Source organism: Mesoplodon densirostris, chromosome 15 (assembly GCF_025265405.1).
Source record: "Mesoplodon densirostris isolate mMesDen1 chromosome 15, mMesDen1 primary haplotype, whole genome shotgun sequence".
Lineage (NCBI taxonomy): Eukaryota > Metazoa > Chordata > Mammalia > Artiodactyla > Ziphiidae > Mesoplodon > Mesoplodon densirostris.
The window spans coordinates 81,912,155-81,931,541 of NC_082675.1; the positions used below are offsets into that span (position 1 = coordinate 81,912,155).

Consider the following 19,387-nt stretch of genomic DNA (forward strand, 5'->3'; position numbering starts at 1 on the left):
CAGCCACCCTGGCTACGGCTCTGTTACTCCACTATGCCAGGCAGGTTCTCATCTTGGCCATCTGTAACATCTGTTCCTTGCTTCTGGTTTACTATGGCCACAGATCTGTGCGTGGCCCCTTCACATCCTGTAAGTCCCAGTTCAGATGTATTTTCTCCTCAGACAGACATTTCTTGATCAATCAGTCGAGAGTAGCCATCCCACCTCTAAACGTCCTTACTCTCACACTGCTCCTTTATTATTTTTTAGAGCAGTTATGATATCCTGTTTATAGCTTTGTTTACCGAGGACCACTATCTCAGTCTGAGGACCCAAGAGAAGGCTCTTATCTACAATACTAAAACTTAGTCCACTTCCCCCACCCATGAGAACGTAAACTCCATCCTATCAGGGTCCTGATGATTTTGCTTGCCATCAATAATCCAGGACTTAAAACTGTGCATGGCACACAATTAAAGGACAACAAACAGTTGCTGAATATATATAGTAATTAATACACTACTTAAAATCCAACTTTAAATATTACCTCAGGGACGACTTCTTCTGAGGCAGAAAAAAAGTATGTATATACAATTAATTCTGAAGCAGCATCAATGTATTTCTCCTGTGAAGATATAAACAGAAAAAAGGTGACTTTTAAATATTAATCAAGATCAAAATTCATTCCTCATTAAACATTCAGAGCAAGTAGTATCACTGCTAAGTAGTATCATCACAATTAGCTACCTTAAGTCTTTTCATGTGAAAAGACTAAATATAAGAAAATGAAATGAACTGTTTCTAAGGCAAAAGACCATTGTAACTAAGTGCTTTTATATGCCTTCAAATAAAATTCATTAAATATAACAAGCTCAATTCATATTTATTAATTTAATTTGATGATTATAGGAAGAGATGTGTGTGTCTGACATGCAAACACAAACATACATACATACAATAATCTTAAGACAATAAGCTTTCGCTTTTAAAAAGTTTACACTCAAACTGCATGTTGCAGTTTCAAAGACTCAAAATGCTAAAAAGCAATACAAAATCTAAATAACCAGGTCAATAGAAGAAATATACTAACACAGGCAACACCCACCCACTTTTTACTCAATTCTGTTTCATAAAGGCAAATACTATAGAGGGTATATGACAAAGTGTTTTTATTATAAAAATACTTAGATTCAACTAAAGTATTTCTAATAAGAGTGAAATAAGTCCTGAGTTTTTGGTGAAGCCCTCGTTATACAGAAAATTAAATTACAATATATCTGTGCTTGTGGATTAAAGAATAAAATCATTTGATACCTTCAGAGGTGACTCTCCACCTATATAAACAAAAAATACACGATGCCTCTTCTGCACATGTTCAAACATTTGCTGACTTGGAAGTGGCCGAATTAGAGCCCTGTTTGAAAATAAAACAAAACAAAAAAACTTGCACTTGAACTAAGGATAGTACATAATTTACTCCTATTTATATGTCATCCTATCATATCTAAAGTTACAAAGCTTTAATATTGTATGAATTGCATTTTAAGTATATCACTCAATCTATATAAATCTAATAAACTATGGCCCATGACCACTATTATACCCATATAATAAAAATACAGTACCTACAATTTAATCTACCAGTTTAAAAAATAAGCTTTAAATACATCCCTTTAGAGAGTATCATCTTAACAAATGTTTTGATAGGCAAAGATGGAACTATAATCCATTTAGAATCCTCAGCTAAAAACAAAACAATCCGCATGAGAATTATTTTTTTTCTCCCTTTCGGAAGATCATTCACACAAACACACTGTGAAATACTATCCCAGGAGTTTATAATATTATGTTTAGAATATTTATGTCTTACTCTGACCATTTAAATGCTAGTTTTAAAACACGCTATAAAGGTTAAAATCTAAAATGTTTCCTAAGTATGTTATTCTTCTCAGGAAAAATAAAATGGAAAATGGTAGTCATAATAGCATATAAGAATCTCATGAAGAGAAAACAAAACTACAATAAGTTTTATTATACAGTCATTTTCAAAGCCAAATAGACTGAGAAATGAATTATACCAAAGATTATTATAAAACATATCATTTATGAAATACTACTAAAAGCTAAGAGGCAGTCTTTTTTTAGTGTGGTCTATATTATTAGATTTTTACTCCATCACATTTGCAAAACAGAATAAAATGTATTCGGCAAAGGCAAACATTTTCGAAACACACAATTCTTTAAATGCATTGCATCACTATACTCTAGCCTCTATTTTAATACTTTAGTAATTAAGTAAGTGATGCAACCCCAGAACTGACTCTTGAAATTTCCTTTGCAGTAGAGTCACTCCCAGTTACATCAGAACGCCATCTTAAGCTTAAACTAAAACTCATTAAAAATTGCCAAAACATAAAGACTAATTTAAACTATAGGGGAATAAAATAATCCTACTGGCAACCCCCTCATGTAATATAAAGTTATCTCAAAATTTATTTATTCACAAAACAAATAAAGAAAATGAAATATGCAATCAATGAGAAAATACAGTGAAAATTATACTTTACTAAAGCTTTGCAAACTTTAATATATAAAGACCATTCCTAATTCTGTGCCTTTTCTCAAATAATTTAAGCTAGATAGTATCATGCCACCCAACAAATCCATTCCAATATTTTAACTTATCTTAAAATTATTTAAAGTTATCAATATAATATATCCTGTCAAACTCATAAGCAACCATACTTTCAAAGTCAAAGTAGGTTAACCTATTTTGATAAATGTTCTCTTCCAGAAGTTACACATAATCACATTAAATAATTATATGCACCAACTTTCTTTATACACCAGCAAGATGTAGAGTAAAAAAAAAAAAAAAAAAATCACCACATTCAAACCAAAAGGAAACACAGAAGAATTTCTGTTTCCTTAGCAGTTAAACTTCAGAGATCTGTAACTCAAAAAGATCTCTGGGTTCTAATTATATTACCTTCTAAGCAAAATGTGCAATAATACCTCACAGTTGGCATAAAGCACCATGTAAAAGATGAGGGAAGGTATTTTAGCTGCATCTAAAAAGAACTTTCTGGTATTAAAGGCTAGGGATTAAAGCCCAAATTTATTTAGAATATAATACTGTGGGGTTTCTCTTAAAACTGAAATTAGATAACAAGAAAAATAAATGAATGTAAACCAGGCAGTACAAAGGCAAAATTATAATAAAAAAAATTGAGATTCACAAAGTTGTTAGAACTAATCAAGTTTTGAAAATGTATTAAAAATCCATTGGGGAAAATATTCTTCTATACACAAAGTGAATTTAAATGTGAGGCTAACAAGTACATAAGATCACGGATCCTTTTATTCCTCTCGAGGAGCTCTTTGCATATGCTACGCAACCCTAGCTTTCCTTTATAAATAAATAGACAAATTTTATTTAGGCTAAACACCTAAAAATATGTATGTTCAATATTGCCTACTCAAATACATTTAATTTGCAAATACTAATATTATATAGTAAAGGCCCTTCATAATACGAACTTACCCAGACACTCTGTGAGCGAACTCTATTATATCGTCTTTAGTTCGTGGTCCTCTATAATTATATGCCAGGTCCCCTTTTAATCTTAAAAAAAGAAAATAGGGTAAAAGTTTAGATTATTTCAACTATTTTCACATTTAATGATAATCACTCTCTATTGTAACACAAGTTACAGCATATAAAATAGTAAATGCAGTGGAGTTTTAGAAGTAGCATAATCATGTAAAAAACAGCCAATAACTGGCTTCAGGGAACCAACAACCAAAATGCAAAGAAAAAGGCTGTATTTTATTAAAATTACATGAAAATATTTTACTCTGTATTTGATAATTGCATTGTGTCTATGCCTTCTGATAAATGAAAAATATATACATTCACAGTCAAGAACTCATCAAAGCTTAATTCTCACTATCTTCTCTATTAAAAAGTAAGTGAAAGGACAGGGAATTAAAAGTACTTTGGTAAAGGTAAAACCAGTTTTAAGCAATACAACATCAGAGTAACATGACAGATGCTCCAAGATTAAAGAGTAAAACAATGCATAAAAATACCTCTTCTAGAAAATTAGATATTTTTCCAAAAGCCTGCCAATGAATTTTGTCCAACTAACTGAAATTTTAAAGAAAATTGTGAAAGCACAGTAGAACATCTATAATTAAACAGAAAGAATAGAAAAGATAATTTACTGAACACAAGAAAGTCAAAGAGGCTTACAAACTTTTTTTTTTTAAAGGTTCTGCCCTGGAAGTATTTTGTGTATGTGCGTGTGTTTTTTTAATTTTATTTTATATTATTTATTTTTTTGGCCACCCCATGTGGCCTGTGGGATCTTAGTTCCCTGACCAGGGACTGAACCTGTGCCCTCAGCAGTGAAAGCAAAGAGTCCCAACCACTGGACTGCCAGGGAATTCCCTTAGCAAACATTTTTAAACAGTGGGGGAAGGAAGGGAGGCCAACACAAAATCCAAGAAATACAAAAATTAAAATTAGTCAAATTTTAAAATCTGAGATTTTAAAATACTAAAATAACTTACTTTATAATAAAAATAAATTTCAAAATAATTCCGTAACTCTCCACATTATTGAAATAAGGATGAGATCAGGATTAAACTCATGAGAAAATTCAACATTATGATTATAAAACACAAGACCTTTAGAATTATCACAGTATTTCTTCTACCGTATATGCTCTGTCTTAGACGTGATCAACATCTACAGATGAGAATTAACATCCATCAATTTGATTCTCTTTTCCTTCATCTCTAATGAAATAAGTCTATTTCAATCATAGAAAAGTAAAATTGGTTAGGAGACAGGATTCACAAGTTAAACAGAATATACCCTTGAGCTCCTCAGGGGTAGAGCTTTCCTAATTTACAACTGTATACCTTGTCCTGCTCAGCACCTGTCACAGTAAACTCAAAACACATTTGGTGAATTAGCCATAAACCACACATTAACTTAAGTGCAAAGAAAAGCACGGATGAAGTCCCTCTCCCTGGATCACACACTGCACCTAGAAAGAACTGCGGAACCCAAATCTTCAGTCCTCCAAGGAAGCTACTAGAAATTAATGTAATAAAATGTAAGTAGAGTGAACTAATAAAAATACACATATAAACATACAACACTCAACTTACAGCTTAATTGTTGGATAACCTCGAACTCCAAACTCTGAAGCAATGCCTTGATAAGAAAAAGAATAAATAATTCTAAATTTTTTTAAAATGAGAAACTAGGTAATAAATGAGCCTTTTACTTAAAAAATATATGTATTTATACAAACCCATATAGATATGCTGTTTTCAATTCTTATAAAAGAATATAAACACATAGAAAAAAAAAACATGACATTCTCATACAAAGTAATTACTTAATAATCCAACTTATGACCTGCACAAAAATACTATAACAAAATTTAAAAAATGCCAAAAGAGTAAATTTTTATCTCTAAAGTACTTACTTTAAAAGATACTCTTGTTTTAAAAAAATAATATATATATATGCACACACATATATAAATAAAGACTCACTCCTCATTTGACTTCATTTCCAGGACAAATATTTCTTCAAAAAAGGCCCATCTCTTACTTTAGTGTTTTCTGAGTCTTAAAAGAATTGCTTTGTATTTTAATGTTAAAAGCATAAATCATAATTGCAAAATTAATTTAATATATGATCTAAAAGCAACTTTATCTACTTGTTTTAAAAGTTTCTGCTTCTGTAATAACCTAGAGTAATTCCAGTTATTTCAAAGATTATTCTGAAATCGCACGTTAATTAAAATGAGATGCAGTCACTACAGTGGCATCTTTTTGAGGGAAAGGAGAAATAGTAATGAAAACAAGCAAACAATAGAGAATTAGGGCTTTAAGAGATAGTAATCACTATGGGAAATTAATACTATACTACTTTACAGATTCAAGGCAATTAGGACAGGAAAGAAGAAATAAAATATTCTCAGTTAGTAGACAAAATACAATATACTTATACTTATCCTAGTATATTCAAAGTATACTGTATTTACTCACATGATCTCTCCTTTTGTTAATTTTCTTTTATTTCCAGAATATATTCTTATGATAGCTTGGTATAAGAAAACTACCTCTATTTGTGAGTTCTGATTTACTCATCACTTTAGTAATCATTAATTTTGGTTTCTCATCACTCCCCATCAATACACAATAATAAAGACAAAGTGAATTTGTGGCAAATAATATCAAAAATCTCTCCTCCTTTCCTTGTCAACTCTAGAGCTTCTCCCTTAAACGCATGGAGAGAGGTGACCAGAAGGTTCCAGACAGTGATCAACAATGGTTTTTATTAGAGGCAACACAAACAACAGAGGTAACAAAAATAGGAACTTGGTATATATATATATGAAGATACAGGCTCTGCCTCTGAATAGTCATGTGAACTTAGACCAATTACGTAATTTATTTGTGCCTATCTCTAATTTAGGACTTATTCTGTCAAGTATATATATATATATATATTATATATATATATACACACACACACATACATACATACACACATACATTTTATTGAAGTATAGTTGATTTACAATATTAGTTTCAGGTGTACAGCATAGTGACAATATTTTTATAGATTATACTTCATCTACAGTTATTATAGCTGTATTTCCCTGTGCTGTACAATATATCCTTGGTGCTTATTTATTTTATATATACTAGTTGGTAGCTCTTAATCCCACATTCTTATCTTGCCCCTCCTTGCTTCCCTCTCCCTACTGGTATCCACTAGTTTGTTTTCTATTATCTGTGAGTCCGTTTCAGTGCTGTTATACACATTCATTTTATTTTTCAGATTCCACAAATAAGTGATAACATAAAGTATTTATCTTTCTCTGTCTGACTTATTTCACTAAGCATAATACTTTTTAGGTCCATCCACATTGTTACAAATGGCAGAGTTTCATTCTTTTTTTATGGCTGAGTAATATACCATTGTATATATATATACCACATATTCTTAAGCCAATCGTCTGTTGGCCCTTGGGTTGTTTCCATGTCTTGGGTATTATAAATAGTGCTGCTGTGAACACTAGAGTGCATGCATTTTTTCAAATTAGAGTTTTCATTTTTTCCAGATATATACCCAGGAGTGGGATTGCTGGATCATATGGTAGCTCTACTTTTAGTTTTTTAAGGAACCTCCATACTGTTTTCCGTAGTGGCTGCATCAATTTAATTCCCACCAACAGTGTACAACTGTTTTCCCCACATCCTCGCCAACATTTGTTATTTGTAGACTTTTTGATGATGGCCATTCTGAGAAGTAAGAGGTGATATCCCACTGTAGTTTTGATTTGCATTTCTCTAATAATTAGCGACGTTAAGCATATTTTCATGTGCCTGTTAGCCATCTGTATGTCCCCTTTGGAGAAATGTCTGTTTAGGTCTTCTGCCCATTTTTTAATCAGGTTTTTTTTTATATTGAGTTTATAAGCTGTTTATATATTTTGGTATTAAACCCTTATTGGTTACATCATTTGCAAGTATTTTCAGGTCAAGCATATTCTAATTGAATACTGCTGTTATTGAGATTGCCCTCTTCCAAGAAAAAACACAGATTATGTGTGTAATGTATGTTCTTAATGCTCCCCATCCCAAATTAAGAAGACAGGTAAATATAAGCCATTATTACTTTCAACTAAACCTCATTAAAAACTGCCAAAATATAAAGACTAATAAAATTGACTGGAGGGGGTGGTGTAGCCCAGTAGCAATTGCTTACATAATTTAGTGTAAAATTTAACTGTACACAAATCAAATTTAAAAAGTGAAATATGCAATCAATGAGAAAATACAGTGGTGGTATTTTATAGCTGACGTCATGGTTCTCATGATAGGCTTCAGAGAGAAAATCCCAGCTCCACACATCACCCCATCACTTAATTTCCTTGACCTCAGTTTTCTTAACCTATAAGATGGAGATGATACCACCCACCCTTTAGCCTTTTGGTTCTTTGAACATTACTTTCATCTCTGACAGAATTTCAACTGACAATGACTGCTAAAACTTCAAAGGTAGGTTTTCCTAAATGTAAATGATTGTATAATTAGAGAGGCACACAGCAAGGCATGAGTTACAGGCACATAATGACCCAGGTTAGGGTTCCAACGTCTCCATTTATTGTCCATGCAGCTCAGTGTAAGCTCCTTCACTTTGGATTCTGTTTCCACTTCTGGGGATACCACTCATCTTGTAGGGCTATGGGTGGCATTTAAAACAGGAAGTGTGGAAAGGAATCTAACAGAGAGTTCGGCACATACAGATGCTCAAATGCTGAGTCCATTTTCTTCTATTCTTGGTCCTGACCTCACTGTTAAGTAATTACCTGTTGACACACTAATGTGCAAAAAATATTAATAAGAATTAGCATGTGTAGATATCTTATAACTGGCATTAATATGCCTTCAACTACCCCTCAAAACAATTTTGTGAGGTGGGGTGACGGATGCTAATGTTATCTTTCAGATAAGCTAATACTTCGGAAGACTTGTTAACTTGTTAGAAAGCAAGCATTGATTAGGCAGCAGGGCCGATACTGAAACTCAAGTCTGAGTTTAAATCTTTTGTTCTTTATCTTTTCCTATCAAAGAACAATGGTTTATATAGAAACCTGAGATCGATTCCATTACAAACTGAAGAATCCATGTGCAACGTGAGTAACTTCCCCTGAAATTTTGTAATTTTAAAATGTTCAGAAAATAAGGTCAAGCATAAAGCTCCCTATTTCATTTGTTTTCTCCTTGAAATGATAACAACTTGATGGTGAAGATAGGCCCAGTTTTGAATCATGGTGACCTTGGATTCTGGGCCTAATTCTGTTGCTAACTTTGATGTCTGAAATTAGTAAAGTCAGTTCACTGTTAATTACCTTCTGTTACTTCATCTACACAATGAAAGGAGGGAAAAAGTGAGGAGTTGAACTCAACCTGAAATCCTTTTCAGCTCAAAAATACTATTTTTCTTAGTGTTTACTGAGTGTCACTATGTGTCTAAAATGGGAAGGCAATAAAATAATGCAGAGGTTCTCAACTGGGGGTGATTTTGCCCTCAATGTCTGGAGACATTTCTGGTTGCCACAACTTAGGGGGTGGGGAGAGAAGGGAGCTACTGGCATCTAGTGGGTAGAGGCCAAGAATGTTGCTAAATATCCTACAATGCATAGGAAAACTCTTCTCCCCCCCCCAACAAAACTAAGAATTATCTGGCCCAAAATGTCAACAGTACCAAGTTTGAGCAACGCGAAAATATAATCACTGACTAAAAGGGCTTATAATCTAGAAAGGTAAGACTGATCTGCAAATATATCTGACATCTAAGAATCAGAATAAGAATGTTATTGGCCAAATGCCCTTGAAAGTTTATACATGAAAGGGGGGTAAAATATGATCTTTACTATAAAATGATGTCACACTTAGGTTGAGGAATAAATGGAATTTCAGTGGTTTCATAATAGAAATCAGTACATGACTACAGGTAACATCATAACATTTTAACCGGTGAATGAGAAACAATTTTTGTGCTCTTTTTTTTTTTTCCTTTCGGTACGTGGGCCTCTCACTGTTGTGGCCTCTCCCGTTGCGGAGCACAGGCTCTGGACGCGCAGGCTCAGTGGCCATGGCTCACGGGCCCAGCCGCTCCATGGCATGTGGGATCTTCCCGCATCGGGGCACGAACCTGTGTCCCCTGCATCGGCAGGTGGACTCTCAACCACTGCGCCACCAGGGAAGCCCTTTGTGCTCATTTTTGAAGGAATATGTAGAAAAAGAAAGGCTAAAATAATATGTGAATTTACACTGAACATTATACAACTTTTTAATGTTATTTGATATATTATTAATTAAAACCATGCATCAAGAAATTTTTGATACACACAGGGCAGGCTAAGTCATGAAAGTTCAAATCTCTCCTGTTCAAAACTTCTATACACAGAGACTTGTTGGACTGAGTGTGATGGCATTTATTTCAATCACTGCAATTACATGATTGGGAAATAAGATACCATCAAACAGTCTAAGAGATTTTCTACACTTGATCACTGAAAAATCCTATCCCACCCTAAACTGAGATCCTATAAATAACTATCCATCAAAATAATACTTCACTCTGTGATTCTCTAACTTGAGTGTGCAGCATAATCACCTGAAGTCCATGTTAAAAATACAGATTCTTATGACTCAATCTGATTTTCATTTGGTAGGGTTGGTGTGGGCCTTTGAATTCTGAATTTATCCTGAGCACCCCAGGAAATCCTAATACAGGCAGCCTGCAGAATAAACGCTGGGAAACACCGATGCTATAACCGTCCGAAAAGTAATCTATGGGGATGGAAGAAACATGTACAAAACAACCAATCATTTAGTGCTCTACAGTTAGATGCAGAATACTGCCAACAGCTAGCCTGAAAAAAGAAATTCAATTTCTTCACCTATTTGATTCCAAGTTCTACTAAAATGCCTGTATTTGAGCTGCCTTGAAATATTTAAGAAAACTTTAAGAATTATATGCCAAAAATCTATTTGTAATCTCTAGACGGTAGTTTTTGAATACTTAACTACTTTTTTTTTAAGAAGATGATATTTCTTTTCTCCATAGCACATAAAACATCTTCTTGATTCTAAAACAGAATGAAAAATTCATCCATCACTGACATCAAACATTAAACGCCAGACAATTTATTTATGTGTATTAGTTATCCTTTGACTGACTGAAATAAATGAATGACTGTATGGACGAATGTATGTGTATGCATGTCTAATCAACATATATGCCTAGACACAAGAATTTACTTTCACAACAGTTAAAAGGAATAATTTCTTAAACACTGTAAAAGCTTATTTCAAGAAATACCAACTCAAGAATATTATCTTATCTCTCTCTAAGATAACTTCCTGCCATCGATCTCATCCCCTCTCAAAGTCGCAGCAAGTCACTTGTGTGACTCAGTAATTCCAGTTCTAACATCTCACACCTGCACTCTAGTTCCCCATATTCCCAAACATCAATAAAGCAAAATACCACAAATTCAAAACAGCTGCTAACATGAGAAAACACACAAAATTAAATGTATTATTCTCTTCCATTTAACCAGTGGTAATGTAGTTCAGTGTGAATTGTGCTAGGAATCTTACACTATTTTCAATTGTTTTTCTTTATACCATCCGTGATTTAACCCTTGCAAATGTCTATAAGAATTACTGTTTCCTCTTTACTGCCCTGCCAACCACCCAAGTCTGCCCTCCCAGCACCCTATACCAAGATGCATAAAAAGTCCACTTAGATGATCTGTTTATCTCTAACTGTTCTTCTTTTCATCTGTTCTTCTTTTCAAAAACATTTTTATCAAATCATATGCCTTCTCAAATATGTCTATTACCTCTCAATTGACAACTGATAAAATCCAAAACACTTTGTCCCACCTGAGAGGCTCTTAAAATCTGGTATTATCCCTTAGCACCTTGTAAGTACTAGCCATTGTGCTAGGGGTTTTGAATAAGAAATATTAATACAGTCCTCACAACCTTGAGAATTATCCCTCTCTCATTTACAGACAAGGAAACTAAAATTAAGAGAGGTTAAGCACTTCCCCAAAGCCACAAAAGCAAGAGATCATAGACTTGGGCTTAAAACACACGTCTGTCTTGTTCCAAACTTATATCCAGAGTACAATGCTGATTTCCTAAAATGAAATATGCATTTTGCATTTCATACTTCCACTTTCTTCATGAATTAAAGGAAAAGGGAACCTACGTTTACTGCATACTACAAGGGACTGTACATGTGCTACCTCACTCTAATCTCAAAATCACCAATAAAAAATTCATTATAATTAAATATTTACCCGTGTGGAAATCAAAGCTTAGAGACGTCAAGAAACTTTCCCATGCTACAGGGCAAAAGTAGTAGGAGAGCCGTATCTGATCTACTTTCTGAAGCCATGCTCTTTCCAAATCTGTGTGATGCCTCATACTTCTCTAAACTTAATTTTGCCTTTTCCCAAATCCTTTAAGACAGGTGTTGGTAAACTTTATCTGTACAGGGTCTGATAATAAATACTTCAGGCTTCGTGGGGCCTACAGTCTCTGCTGTAACTACTTAAATCTGCCTCTGGGACATGAAAACAGCCATAAATAAGGGTAAACAAAGGAGAGTGACTTGTTCCAGTCAAGCTGTACATACAAAGCAGGCAGGGGTCAGACTGTCCAGAGCTGTGGTTTGCCAGTTTCTGCTTGAAGACATTCTAGTCTCTGGTACAGACTCACTAAACTCTTTCTCAGCTCTATGATTTGGGTTTAATGTTCTCTCTAATGTGAACACTTTCCCAATTCTCACTTGTATTTATCCTAACTCAGCTTGTCCTTCGAGTTCCCATTACTCCTCTTCCATGCCATTCAGGCTACTCAGACAGCAAACTCTCACTCTTAAGCCATGCAGCTATATCAAGAGTTCAACACTCAAATTTCTGTGGCTGTCTCAGGCAACTGATTATCTCAAGTGGGCTCAAAATAGGAACAATGGCTCATACATCTATATTGGGTATAAGATTAACATAGACTGCATATTACACATTCAATGGTTAATTCATCTAACTCATAAAATATAGTTTGAAATCTCTAATAAGATTATTTTAATTTTACATGAGCAAATATATATATATATATATTTCTTCCTCTTACCTTGAATACTGCTTCATGTAATTAAAACACTTTCATTACGAGAACAGTAGAATGATAAACTGAGTAGATGCTTACTGGAATAGGAAGTAGCGTCCATCTTTCCAACTTTAACTGGAGAACCAATGTTTTTCATCTCGAGACCAACTTCATTCCAAATTGGTTCCAGTTTTTTACAATGGCCACACCATGGTGCATAAAACTTGTTTGAAAAAAAAAGAGAGAGAGAAAACCACTAAGATGCTGTGCTACTTTGGGTATCAATCTTAATTTTAAAAGAATCTTTTTGACTACATGATTGGATAATAATCTATTTTAGACAAGAAGTCTAAATATAAGTTTTAAAGTGGTTTCAAAATAGGGGCTTCCCTGGTGGCACAGTGGTTGAGAGTCCACCTGCCGATGCAGGGGACACGGGTTCGTGCCCCAGTCTGGGAAGATCCCACATGCCGCGGAGCGGCTGGGCCCGTGAGCCATGGCCACTGAGCCTGCGCATCCGGAGCCTGTGCTCCGCAACGGGAGAGGCTACAAACAGTGAGAGCCCGCGTACCGCAAAAAAAAAAAAAAAAAGTGGTTTCAAAATAAAAGAACACACATATACACAAACTAGACAGGTCATCTCCTAGGATATACCTCAACACTGATACTACTTTAAGTTTAAATGACTACTGATACCTATTCAAAGTAGATGATCTACAATAAAGCATCTTTGCTCCCAAGTATGTCCATGTTATATATAAAATTAAACCACCAAATACACTTCATATATCATATGCACACCCCTTAAGTGTTAATGATAAAATTTCTATTACAAAAATTCCAACACAGTAGGTGCCTCTGCTGTTCTAAGCATAATCACTGGTGAGACGTGGGGGATCATGAGGACGACTGGTTCGGTACAGTGACAAGTCAGGCTGATGAAACGAAAACCCTAGTTCGTTCTTCAGAATCACCAGACGGCTGGGGTGGTACTGAGGTTCCTCCAGTGAAATGGTGTAACAAACTGCTTGTTGTACTTTTATGAAACAAGACTTATCTCTCTTTTAATATTACACTATGGAAATGTTCAAACATATACAAAAGGAAAACAGACAGAATTAAACCAGGGACCTTTACGCCTCATTGCCTGGCTTCAATAACTGTCAGCTCTGCCATTCTCATTCCATCTCTTTTGCTGCCACTCTACTTTTTTACTGAGCCATGTCAAAATGAATCCGAAACATCGTAAGGTTTAAATACATTCAAAGTGTCAAAGTGAGGAAAGGAAGATGAAAATCTGATTTTGTTCACTACTAAGATGAAAATATGATTTTGACTGCCAAGTGATATTAATATACTCAATCTCTTGGATAATATGAAAAAAATAAGAGTGAATTCTGTAATAAAATCATACCATGATCTACCTCAGACATAATCCACAAGTGGACCTCATTGAATTTCATCACTCCCCTGCCAGGAATCCTAAGGCTTTGAGGTTCACTTTAATATAAAAACCCAAATGGTACTACCTGAGCAAACAAAGTGGGTAATATACATTAGTACTGTCTATTACATATTGGGGTGAAGAGAATGCAAAATAACACTTAAAATGGTAGGGACGGTTACTTAGTACAAAAAGTTTACATACTCACATCTACAAGCCAAATGTCATCTTTTCGATTTTCTTTAAATCTAAAAAACAAAAAACAAGAAAACAAATCTTTGATTGTAGGTTTCCACTTTACAACTGAATAGTACAGGTAAAGATAATTGATAAATATAGGAGCATAGAACAAATTTTTTCAATAAATTTTTATTTTTACTGAGAGACCTCTAGATCTTATCCATTAAACATCTTAATAAAAGTAGAGAAATGATAATTAGGAGTAAAGAGTCAAAAAAAAAAACCAATTAAAGTGGGACTTTGTAGAAACACAGACAGACAAATGCTTTAGCTTGTACCCCGCTACTCCACTTATACCTGTGCATTACAGAGCAGGCCTGAGGGGTTAGCCTTAGAAAGGTCTGCTTGCAGGACTGGTCCCTGGGTGGCATCTGGGAACCTGAATTTCAGGAGGGTTCCCACCATTTCCTGTTAAGGGTGGTTCACTGGTCTGCCACTGTACAAACAACGTGGTTTTGTGATGAACAGCTACTTTCCTTCAGGGACTCTGGAATTTTGGTAATGGATAGGCAGAGGGGTGCTTGCATGGCCAATCCCCAATAAAAGTTCCTGGGCAGTCTCTAATGAGGTTCCTTGTTAGGTAGCATTTCACACTTGTGGTTGCAACTCCTGATGAAGAAATTAAGCACGTCCTGTGTGACTCTACTGAGAGGACTCTGGAAACTTGTTCCTGGTCTCCCCTGGAATTCACCCCACGTGCCCTTTCCCTTTGTTGATTTTGCTTTGTGTTCTCTCACTGTAACAAATCATGGCTCTGACTTCCAGACAGGCTCAGTCCTCTGAGTGTTCCCAGTCAATCAGTGAAGCTGGGGGTGCTTTGGGGAACCCTGACACAATACAAAGAATTTTCCTGAAACACAGTTCTGATCATGTTACTCTTATCTGACATTTTCTAGGTCCCTTGCCACCACCTACAAAAAAAAGTACAAATTGCTACACTACTCTGGCTCCAACTTATCTTACCACTCAAATATAAGCACCCAATCCAATATATATTATTATATATTTGAGTATATAATCATACTCAAATATGAGTATGATTTCCAATCAGACTATGGTACTTACCACAGCTAAATTCACAATGTTTGACTTTCTACATTCTTTCATATTCAAATCCTATCCAGCCAAAAGCACTGCTAACTCTGTAATGCCTTCCTAAATTCCTCAAAGCTAGAAACCATCTCTCCATATCATCTTCACCCTCTTTATGATTCTCCTCAATTTCCACACGTTGTAGTTACTTACATATTATCCAACCACAGATACACTAAGTGAGAAGGAGTGTATTTGTTTCATCTCCTAGTGCCTTGCACAGTGATCTATATTCAATTTGTACTAGATGAATGACAAAAATTCTCTGTGGGGATATTTTAATAAGATTCTTAACCCTATAGGTAAGACAAAGAGAACATATCCCCATATCGTAGCTGTTAAGCCCAAAGGTGTTCACATCTACACAACTGCAACACAGTCTGCTGTGTACCATGGACAAGGACAGCGCCCTTAATCAATCCCCCAAATATTTTGGCTTGGCTCCCCTTGTGGTTTATAGTAAAAAATTCTATTTTATATTCATCTCGTGGGGCTACCCAGGAAAGCGTCACGGCCACCTTAAGCAAGCTGTTGAACCAGAGCCCTCTAATTCACGGTCATTATTCTTGAGGTCTTTGTAGACAAAACCCCACGCTCTGCACCCAGCGGCCAATGTTGGAGGCTGCCGTCCCCCCGCCCTTGATGTTTAATAGCCATCCTCCTCTCCCACCAGTTTGAGTCTTTGGGAAGGAGTCGAAGGGTACAGAAGTCCCTTACAGGGCCCCACATGGAGTGGAAAGTGTCGTCATTGTAGAAGGGCACACAGTTAAAGGGAGGGGCAGACAACGTGTTCGCACGTGCAGGGTTCATGAGAAGTACCGGACTGGGGAACTGCTGCCTTCAGCCCCCAGGCCGCTTGCCTGAGATGTGTAATCCAGGCTGTGGTAGTCTTGTCCCCTCCCATCTGCTGATTAAACCTGTCCTTTAACTGTTCATTAAAATGCTCAACACCCCTGTGGATTAGGGGTGATACGGAGAATCCACTGTATGCCCCATGACTGAGCTCACTGATGTGTAGCTTGGACTGCAAATCCAGGGCTGTTACCAGATACAGTGCTCTCAGGGAACCTGGATAGGAAACAAATGTCGTCCTATAGGGCCTGACAGTGTGGCCCGAGTCAGTGGAATGTGTGGGGATGGCTAGACAAAGTGTCAACTGTGGTCAGGATCCGGGGGATACTGTGGGTGGGACGAGGTGCCTAATGTGTTCTATCTACTGAGAACGCCCTGGCCCAACGTGAAGTAACGTGTTCCTGGGTAGTTATGTTTAGCCCTGACCAGGGTCTGACAAGCGGGACAGCTTTTTCACGCTGGTTCAGTCTTCCCACAGCAGTGGCAATCTGTGCCTGCCAGCTCAACCTACAACGGTGTCTGAATTTCCAAGGGCCATCCTCTTGTGGATCCAGGAGGAGGCAGTTAGCTGCACATCTGCTTGCTCTGGGGTGGAGAACAATTCAGTTCCCGTGTTGAGTGGACAAGCATGGGATGCTCATTGGTCGTTTCCCTTTGTCAGCACAGGGGGCCTTACTGGTGAGCAACCATGGAGGGAACAAAACGCTTAGTAGGGGCAGAACCGATCTTCATCCCAATGTCCCATCCTCACAGGGGGTTTGCTTTATATGCCACACAACCAATGGCCAAGCCATCTGCCAGAGCTCAGCGAGTCGGTGAACATACAGCAGGGCCTATGCGAGGGCTGGAGCAAGGAGCAGGTGGGGGAACAGCGGAACAGATCTGTCTTCCACACTGCATGAAGCTGCCCGTTGTGCAAAGGTCCTTCACCACGCTTGGGAAGGACAGGTCTCTCTCAGGTTGGAAGTGGGCTGCCTCGAGTTGCATCCCAGGAGGAGCCACCAGTGAACCAGGCCCATAGGTGGTGTGGTATGGGAGGTCTCTATGTCTGGGTCCCCCTTGGGCCAGAGGAGGCAGTGGCTCCTTGGGTGTCACTCCTGGGAGGTGGAGGGACACTCGGGAGACCTTTTCACTGAATTGTGAGACTCCAGCTGAGCTCCTGGAGGTGCCATTCCTAGTTCATGAGATTCCAAAGCTATGGTTCTTCAGCAACATGATTAGAACATCTGCTCGTGAGTCTACTACCACACTCGTCCACCAAGGGCCAACAGGCCAGTAACTGCCTCTCAAAAGCTACGTATCTTTCAGCCAACTTGGGGGGCTTTCCAGGTCTGTGCTGGTTTGTGATGTCATCCTTCTGCCACAGGCTCCCATCAGTGAACTGAGAGGTTGCTGAGACATGTAACTCAAATGGCAGATGTGGACCAGTGAGACCCAGGAGAAGGGAAGCCTGGCGGCCGGCCTAAGGGCCTCTAGAGTATCCTGTTGGTTGGTGCCCAGCTCAAAGGCAGTGGCCTTTCTAGTACCTGACAGATGGGTGCCAGGTCCCTGCACGAGTTACGTGAAAACATCAGTAGCCCAATAAGCCCATCAATCCCTGAGCCTTTTTTATTTTGGGGGTCAGAAAGGGCCAAGAGTTTGGTAATGATCTCCTCTAGAATGAGATGTTGTACAGCTTCCCAGATCACCCCCCAGGAATCTCAGTTGTTACACTTTGTTGGTATTAACAGCCCAGCCATGTTGCCACCTGTGAGTCATCATGGTGTCGGGTCCTTGTTGGACAGTGACCATGTCTGGGCAATCTAGGAGCTGGTATCAATATAGTGGAAGGTCTGTGCTCCCTCTAGGAGTTTTTCCAGGTCATGGCCTACCTACTGAGAGCAGACAGGCAGGGAATTTAGATAAGCATAGGCTATTAAAGCTGTGTTGAATCCATTCCAAATGAAGGAAATTGATCCTTATCAGCCCAGTGAAGACACATGCTGGCACGGGACATCATTAATGCCACAGACCAAGCTCCCTCTAGTAGCATCTTCCTGATGTCAGATGCCACCATGGTACTGAGCCACCTGTCATCAATGTTGAGTCTCCAGGTACCCAAGGCCTTGTGCACAGGCCAGAAGGGGGTGGGGGTGGGGCTCCTGAATAGAAAAAGGCTCACAGAGCACTGTGGCTTCCTTCAGTTCAGTTATTTCTTTTACTCACCAGGCAGCCAACACCGTTTTGGGGAGACAATGGCACTGAAAGCTGAATGTCAGGTAGGTTCAGTCTTCCAGTGCTGCAGGAAGATGGCCTGAAGTGCAGCAATCCCCACTGGGGCTTGGGGACCAAGGCGAGCAGGACTGCACACAGCTAACACAACTGTGCCAGTTAGCACGTTGATGAGTAGGGGCCCAAAAGCACTCAGCCAGGACCGGGCCTGGGCAAGCGTGCTGGTACTGGTCATCACAGACTCAAACCCTGAGGGCATTATGTGTACCCTCCTCCTCCTGGTAGCAGGGGTTTTAGGCATCACACTCACCTGTATACTCATCTCCAAAAGGCCCAAGACGTGCAATTCCCCTCCACCTCCCCAATCAACTCTGACCTTGGCAGCCCCCTGGGGGAGAGAGAGGCCTCAACTGAACACCCTGTCAAGGTCTGGGTAAAGGTTTTGGGACTCTCTGACTTGTCTCCAGACTCACAGGCAGGATGGTGGGTGTAATTCTAATAGCCAAAGGGCTGTCATCATGCTGACCTTTGAAAAATCCCATCAGACCCCTCACAGGTTGGTACCTGGCCATGAGGTCCTTGGTAAGGAGCCTATCAATCCCCTCCTTTGAGACCCCATCACTGAGCAACCTCACTCAGAGCTTCTGGAAAGGCTCTTGCATGGGTCACCCGGAGAGGGCACGCAGTTCCCACTTACTGTCACTCTGTGCTGGTCAACCTTTGTGCTCTTCACGGTGGCTGCTTTTTCCATGTCCAGAAATTTGTCAGTTAAGGCTTCGATTGTATCACAGCCTGACTGACCTGACTTCATGAGGAGGCTTAACTGGGTCCAGTAACAAA

General features: G+C 38.0%; 1 protein-coding gene across 2 annotated transcripts in view; it reads right to left on the reverse strand.

The window, feature by feature from the left end:
* Positions 1-19,387, reverse strand: part of TMX3 (thioredoxin related transmembrane protein 3) — a 45,389-nt gene that overhangs the window by 22,872 nt on the left and 3,130 nt on the right. The window contains exons 3-8 of one of the 2 annotated variants that reach the window (XM_060119005.1): positions 14,361-14,400; positions 12,808-12,931; positions 5,161-5,206; positions 3,524-3,604; positions 1,294-1,393; positions 527-604 (exon numbers count right to left, since the gene is read on the reverse strand). In XM_060119005.1, the coding sequence (XP_059974988.1) occupies positions 527-604; positions 1,294-1,393; positions 3,524-3,604; positions 5,161-5,206; positions 12,808-12,931; positions 14,361-14,400 (469 nt within the window). Of the gene's footprint in view, positions 1-526; positions 605-1,293; positions 1,394-3,523; positions 3,605-5,160; positions 5,207-12,807; positions 12,932-14,360; positions 14,401-19,387 lie in introns of those variants that run through there. The other variant, XM_060119006.1, reaches the window with a different exon arrangement.